Raw genomic sequence first — 8,335 nt, forward strand, 5'->3', positions numbered from 1 at the left:
CCAGACTAAATTCCGCTTTTGGCAAGGCCAATAAAATAATGTTTTTCTTACTTAAAATCCTGTTTAAATGCATTAAATACCGCTTAAGCAAATAAAATTGCTTTGCATTTGCCACAAATTAGTAGCCGCGTTATATTACCCCTACAAATTTTGTGTGTGTGTGTGCGGTTGTGTGCATTAATTGTATTGCGCGATAAACAAAGCGATCAAAAGCAGACCAGTTTAAATGTCTTGATTCGGAAATTATGGCACTTTAATTACCAAAGCAGACGTCGAGGTTTTCGGGTCTCTCACTCTCGCTTGCCGGACAACAAATTAATGCAAAATAAGAAGAAAATTATGCTAATAATTATAAACAAGTGCGCCCAAAAACGGGCACTGAACGAGGTGTGAGATAGAGACGGAATCGGAGTCGGAGTCGGAGCGGGTAGATGGCCATATAAAAATGCAGCCAAAATGCTAATCGAGCTCATTATCATCCAAATCAACGGCTCCGTGGTCGCGGCCGAAACGAGAGATCTTCCATTCATAAACGCAGCGCTTAGTTATTTTTTCTTTCCTGCTCATTTTTTACCATCTTTTTTTTTTTATTTACTCGCATGCGGCGCATAATTATGCAACAAGTCCTTTCCTGGCCACAAAAACCAAAAACGCGGCGCGTGCGCATTTAGCATATGCCACCGAAAGGAGTGGGAAACAAAAAATACAGAATCACCGAGGGAGGATGGCCGGCAAAAACAGGATTTTTCCTTCGACATTTGAAATTTAAATACTGTTTTTTGTCTCTTGCTGTTGTTATTTAGCGCCGCCACCTAATTATCATGTAAATTTTTGTCTAAGGATGAACAATGAGTGAACGAGAGTGACTGTGACTTTATTTTGTCACTGGGTTTTTGGGATGGAAACGGTTGTTGGCTTATTAATTATGCCCAAGTGCGTGGCCAAAGGATATGGTCGTGGAAAAAACGTAAACAAATTTCATGCAAATACGGTTGAACTTGTCTGGCTTGCGTCTGCTCGGTTGGATGACCTTAGTTTGCATAATTTTTTGATTGAGCTCTTGACCTGCCTCAAAAGAGGTCTAAAACTATGTTAAGAATTTTATGCTGTAGCGTGTGGGGGTGTGAGTTTGTTTGGTTGAAAAGGCTAAGGGGCTTATTAGAGAAACTATTTGGGGTAATATGTACTACAAAACAGTGTCGAGTTGGTTTTCTTTATTAAACAGATTGAAATTCAGCTACTTAAAAACGTATAAACTATTAGGAAATGGAAATTTATTTAAATTAATTGTAGTTTTGGCCCAGCCAGTGAAATTTTTAGGAGAATTTGTTTAATAAACGTAAATATATTAGTTGATTGGGTTCGGATCCATTCATTCATTGTTTTAGCGAACATAAAACTTTTCATATTATCTCCGTTCGATTCTTCCCATTATCCCTCAGCGATCAAATAAATAAAAAGCTTCAAAACTGCACACTGAGAGACAAATAACTTAAAAACTGCACATTGAGAAACAAAAGGGGATATTTGGATGAAAGATATAACGATGCCAGTTCTTTTAGCTATGCAAATTGGAACGGCAATTTCGCAAACCCCTCAAAGAATCAATGAATTGTCATTGGGCCATAATTTAACTGTTAACTAGTCATAACAAAGTCAGACTGACAAAAGAAAAAAGGAAAAGATGTTCACGCGCAAAAGAAAGGCAGTTTTTGTATAGAAAAACAAATGATATTTATATGCATAACAAAGGGAATACCACATACGGCTTACCAAGTAAAAGTGCATTTATATTTTGAAATTTAATTTAGAAATTAAGTTTATCTTACAGCGCTTTCAATTAATTTGAGTTTTATTCCAGGCTAGTGCCCTAGTTCTATTATTACAAACATTAATTTGATAATTAATTGGACCTCATCAAGTGAATAATTGTATAATGATAACTTGACCAGTAAATTAAATAGCAGTTTAAACTAGTTTGTGATTCTGCCTGCGCTATTGTAATACATTTACTTTTTAATCACAACAGTTAAATTCTACGGCTTATAAATTCACAATCAACAAAGACGACAAAACTTTTTTGAAAAAGTTTACAAAAACACAAGTTTATAAAACACACAAAAAATTAAATAATAATATATTTTTCCTATAGTATATATGTTTTAAAATTGAAAGGGTTATAGTAAAAGTAATTTAGTTTATATTTACTGATAAGCCAAATGCCATTTTTTGGTTGTCTTGTTAAACATTATATGACAAACATTGGCCAACTGAACGAAAATAGTCAAATAGAATTTTATACACATTTAAAATGATGATCAAAGTGAAAAAAACAAAATATTTGTACTATATATATTCTCAATTCCTTATCCACGTTATGTTACTAATATGTTTTTCAGAATCGCAATGGCACCTCTCCTGATTTCCTCCCCTTTTCGCAATAACCACACACACACACACTGACAAAAGGAAATTAAAAGTTGTCTGGCCAAGGAGCTGCAAGGAACTGAAACAAAGCTCCCAAAAGGAAGAGAGAGAAGTCCTGGATGGAAAAGCTCCAACCGGGAACCCAATTCGTATTCCTATACCTATAGCTTATTCCCGATAGCCAGCGGTAAGCAAAAAATCGAGAGATGCGCTCTCGCCCTCTCGCTCTCGCACTGGGCAATTAAAAATGTCACTCTGCATGGGAATGCATTGAGGAAACTTCGCAGAGCCGGCTCTTGGAATCTTTTTTTTTTAATTTTTTGGGGGCGTAACGCTGGAATACGGCGAACCCAATAGAGCGCAAGTCTCACTTCCAGTTTGCTGCGATAGCAGCTGTCTCACTCGTCGCACTGCTGGCGGTGCTGCTCGCACCCGTGGAATGCTGGAAGGCCAGTGGACAAACTGGTTCCGCTCGCACGGTGGTGTGCGTGAGAGAGTGCGAGTGTGTGCGTCGCCGTGTCTGTGTGCCGTACCGCCGAGCGTCGAGAGCGCTCAACGTAGCGCTGCGGTGCGAGACATGACGTTAGTTCACTTCGATAGCTCTACGAGTCTGCACGTGAATTTCCCTGGGCTCTCGGCTGTCTTGACTTCTCAGTCTCAATCTCAGACACACAATCTCAATCGAAATCGAATCGCATCGAGTCGGCTTCGAATCGGTCAGCCCACAAACAAATCCACTACACACACACACACACAAACACAATCGCATCTGAATTTCAATTCGAGCGAATCTCAATCTGTATCCGAATCAGAGTTTCGCGTTTTGACCACTGATTATTAATGTTATGATCCAAAGCGAAATTTCACCCGAAGCGAAATTCTCGTCACAAAAGTGCCAAGTGTTTAAGAGTGCTAAACCAAAATTCTAACAACAAATAAATAGAATACCCAAATCAAACAACAAATTAGCCAACCGCTAGTCAAGCTAAACAACACAAAAAAAAAAAAAAAAACAACAAAAAAACCCGTGAAAACCCAAGCGTTTGCCGTCGGATTTTTGAAACAAAAAAGAACCAAACTTGTTGAGCGCGCTCGAGGGCCACGCCCCCGAAAAAGGCCGTAAACAGAACAGAGAAAAGATTTAGAAGATTTTTGCGCCTGCCACGTTGCCCGTAAAAGACGTCAAGACGGTTGCCTCACGGTTCGAGTGGAATGAGCATAGGGACCCTGGTCTTCCTTTCGATCGATCGGTGTACAAAGTCGTTAAACTGAGCCCCAACTTGGAGCCCTACCCCGCCAGCGTGGAGGGCCTGAACAGCCCCAGAGCGGTGGGGATGGCCGCGACCTCGTACATGACCCCGCCGAGCGGCGACCTGGACCTGGCCCTGGGCGGCGGTGGCTACCACACGTCGTCGCCGCGCTCGGCGGCAGACGCGGGTGAGATGAAGTACATGCAACACCATCACCATCACCATGTGGCCGCCGCGGCGGCCGTCCATCACCAGTTGCCCTCGTCGCCGTCGCCCAATGGCCAGGGCAACGGGACGGGTTTGGGTCTGGGTCCCGGCTCGGGACTGGGCTCCTGGAGCGCCCTGCATCCGGATCCCTGGTCGCTGCCCACGCACCACACACATCACCATCCCGCCGCCGCCGCTGCCGTTGCCTCGGCGGCCGACACCGTTAAGCAGGAGATGTCGCATCTCTCGCAGCAGACGCGCATCCAACAGGGCATGGCCTCGCCCCACGCCGCCTGGCACGCCCCCCATGCGGGTCACTATGCGCCCACGGGCGGCTCGCCGCTGCAGTACCACCATGCGATGAACGGCATGCTGCACCACCCGGCCCATGCGGCTGCGGCAGCGCACCACCAGAGTGTGGCGCCACTGCATCATGCGTTGCGCGGGGAGTCGCCGCAGCTGCACATACACCATCACATGGGCGGCGGCGACCGGGACGCCATAAGCGGCGGAGAGGAGGACACCCCCACCTCGGATGATCTGGAGGCCTTTGCCAAGCAGTTCAAGCAGCGCCGGATCAAGCTGGGCTTCACCCAGGCGGACGTGGGTCTGGCCCTGGGCACCCTCTACGGCAATGTCTTCTCGCAGACGACCATCTGCCGCTTCGAGGCACTGCAGCTGAGCTTCAAGAACATGTGCAAGCTGAAGCCGCTGCTGCAGAAGTGGCTGGAGGAGGCGGACTCTACCACGGGCTCACCCACGTCCATTGACAAGATCGCCGCCCAGGGGCGTAAGCGCAAGAAACGCACCAGCATCGAGGTGAGCGTGAAGGGGGCCCTGGAGCAGCACTTCCACAAGCAGCCCAAGCCCTCCGCCCAGGAGATCACCTCGCTGGCCGACTCACTGCAGCTGGAGAAGGAGGTGGTGCGCGTTTGGTTCTGCAATCGGCGGCAAAAGGAGAAGCGCATGACGCCGCCGAATACGCTGGGCGGCGACATGATGGACGGCATGCCGCCGGGTCACATGCACCACGGTGGCTATCATCCGCACCACGACATGCACGGCAGTCCGATGGGCACACACTCGCATTCGCACAGTCCGCCGATGCTGAGCCCACAGAATATGCAATCTTCGGCCGTGTCGGCGCATCAGTTGGCGGCTCACTAGCAATCAGAAATCCAGGAGTCGAACTCAGCTGCAGCTGCGTCCACTCCTGCATCCCTCAATAGTCTAAGCCAGCAACAACAGCAGCAGCAGCAGCAGCAGCAGCAACAGCAACAGCAGCAGCAGCAGCAACACCAGCAACAGCAGCAACAGCAGCAGCATCAGCAGCAGCAACACACTCCGAATACACCTTCGTCGAGTGCGGGATCGTCGGCAACGATGACCAGCCAAGTGATGTCGCCGCAAAGTCCGCTGGGCAGCTCCTCCGCTGGCAATCAGGCTAACAACAATAATAACAACAACAACAATAGTAGCACCAACAATAATAATAATAACAACAACAACAACGAGGAGCAAGTTAAACACCACCAGCAGCAGCAACAACAACAGCAGCAGCAGCAACAACAGCAGGCATCCAGCATAGCAGCCGCTGCAGCAGCCGCCATGTACATGGATCCCATGCGCTACCAGCATCCGCATCACCCGCATCCGCATCCGCACCAGCATCCGCACCTGAATCCCGCCCACCATCCGCACCTGTTTCACACGAGCGATCAGTTGCAGCACTCGCAGCAGCAACCCGTCGGCGGCACCAGCAGCAATTCGCAGCTGTCGCCGGGTGCCGGCAGCAACAGTGGGCTCCCGCTACAGCCACCCAGCTCCGCCTCGCCCGCCGGATCCGCCTCCTCGGTGCTCGGCGGCCATCTCAATCTGAATCCGCTGCATCAGCACCACCACTACCAGCACCACCATCACCAGCAGCACCATCACCACCAGCAGCAGCAGCAGCAGTTGCACGCCCGCCGCCTCTTCGAGCTGAGTCTGCAATTCGGAGCGGCGGCGGCGCCCGGAGCGGTACGACACTTCAACAGCTTCGGCGGGGCGGGCGGAGCGGGCGGGGAATAGCATTCGTCGGCCGCCTGGTTCGGCTATGAGTCCTCCTAGGACTCGGTGTCGAACGGGTGGCCGCAGTTCAAGCGGGAGCAGCCCTAGAACCGTACAGTCGAGCTTCTCTAACGTGAATTGTATGACCCCAGCAGTAGTTACCTAAATTTGTTCGAACTCTGAGAATTTTAGAATGTTTCGTAAGTGAAATTATCATTGCTATATCTCTTGCACAAAAATCTTTTGAGCTTTGATACCTTTCCAACTTAAAATACAATTTATTTGAAATAACAGCTCAACCTAAATTTTAAAAAATTTTAAGGGTTTAAACATATTCTTATAATGTTTTAAGTGAACTGTTTTAAAAAGTGCAGACATTTATTGTCAATGCTTAAAAGCCTAAACCAATTTCAATTTAAAGACAGTTGTTAAAACTATAAATATTTCCGAAACAAATTTCAAAAAATTGTTATTGTAATTGTAAATTGTTTATATTTTGAGATTCGCGTTAGACAAGTTCGACTGTACGTAGATCTATAGAAATAGAAATAAGATGAGGTCCGATGATGGGGTTGAGAAATCGTCTTTTTTACCAGTGCATTAATCTGTGTTAAACTTCAGCTTAAAGAGGAGCAGGGAGTGGAGGAGATGGGGAGGCTGCCATCCACCAGTTTAGTTTGTTTTAAAGTTTGAAAAACTTGCTTAAATTAAATCAAATTAACTAAATTAAATGTAAACGAAAATTTCCCTTATATAAAGCGAAAGAAACACGCAATTCAAATCAAACGTGAAACCAAGTGATGTTGTTTTAACCTAAAAACTATATGCTAAAAATTAAACTAAAAGAAAATAAAAACTAGTTAAAAGTGCGACCCAAGTGTTAAAGAAACCAAAAAAGACAAGCAAAGAAAACAAATTCCTCAGCTGCTCTCCACAAGCAAGGTAAATGTTTCCATGCCCAACAGTCCACAAAATATTTTTTCGTTCAACACTTTGTCGCCGTCTAGATCAAGTTAAAAAGGCTCAAAAAATGGCAGCAGTAAGACAACTCGGTCGGTTCTAGCTAGGGTTTAGGTTCATAAGCAAGCCGTGTTTATATATATTATATATATATAGCCAGTAGATTGTACTCTAAAAAATTTATAAACAAACAAAACGTAAATCAAGAAAGAAATAACGAAAAACGTAGAATTTAACGCGCGGCGCAGTAAACGAGAATACGAGATGAAAAAATGATTAAGTAAAATATGGAAAAACCCAAAACATCTGTAAATAAAAACTTACAGTTAAGTCATATTTTTTAGCTTTAAATGCAATTGTAGATTTTTTAATAAACCCTTTAAGAAAAAAATCATAAAAATACAACCACAGCAGAAAAAATAAACAACATTTACAAAATATAAACTGTAATTTCTAGGCGGTAATTTTTAATGAATAGGCACGTGAAGTTTAGTTACTTAGTACTGTACTTTCTATATAAGCAAGGAAATCGAATGGAAAACAAACAAGAATATAGCTAAATCTTAAAATTTAAACAAACCAATAATAATCAAATACAACAAATGCTAAATTGTAATATAATAATTGATGTACATTAAAACAAAAAGCAAACTAAATGCTAAACACAAAATTGAAATTATTTCAACAACAAAAATAAACGAAAATTGTGTAAAAAAATCCTCTTTGTGTTTTTTGATATACGTTTACATTTTAGTGTACTTTTTCTACTTTCTTATTTACAAAAAAAAAAAAAAATAATCAAACTTTATCTTTTGGGTGTATCTTTATATTTAAGAACTAAACGAAATTTTTGTTTAGTGTACTTTGTTTTGGTATGTTGAAAACTATGCTATAAGAGCGAGAGAAGTGAAACCGAATATTTAAGATTAAGCCATGCCCTCAACTGTATAATAAATTATATAGACGTACATATATATGCAACAGCAAAGTCAACAAAGCGGTGCATTTCCCAAACACACATCCACACAGAGGAAAACCAAGAAGAAAAAATTAAAAAACAAAAAAAAACTCTTAAAAAACAAATAAAAAAGAATATTATTCGCAAAAACCATTCTTTTATTTTTATTTAATTAGCGGCTGATTTTGTTTGCGTTTATTTTCGTCTGGTTTTTGGTTCAGCAATTTATGAGTCGTTGGTTTTGGCAGTTTTACAGGAGTTTTACGGCCACCTTTTGCAGATGCTGGTTACGATAGGGCGTTTATATCGATGGAATCGCGATAATTGCCCGTAATATTAATTTCGTTTGTTTGCTTAAAGTGTTCGGAAAGCCATTAAACAATTAAGTGGGCATATTATAATGCGATTCCCTACGTCAGAGCCCGAGCGATTGGTAATAAACTAACAACACCCTCGGAGATCGAGTTATGGGGCTCGTTAATGA

The 8,335-nt window shown here is 43.5% G+C and overlaps 1 protein-coding gene across 1 annotated transcript; it reads left to right on the forward strand.

Annotated features, from left to right (window-relative positions):
• Positions 1 to 3,002: 3,002 nt before the first annotated feature.
• LOC108142745 (POU domain protein CF1A) lies at positions 3,003 to 7,251 on the forward strand. Its single transcript, XM_017266771.2, is given in 1 exon segment — positions 3,003 to 7,251. A coding segment is annotated over 1 exon segment (2,193 nt). The 5' UTR covers positions 3,003 to 3,761; the 3' UTR covers positions 5,955 to 7,251.
• Positions 7,252 to 8,335: the final 1,084 nt, after the last annotated feature.

The sequence above is a fragment of the Drosophila elegans genome, unplaced genomic scaffold (genome assembly GCF_018152505.1).
Source record: "Drosophila elegans isolate 14027-0461.03 unplaced genomic scaffold, ASM1815250v1 contig_208, whole genome shotgun sequence".
NCBI lineage: Eukaryota > Metazoa > Arthropoda > Insecta > Diptera > Drosophilidae > Drosophila > Drosophila elegans.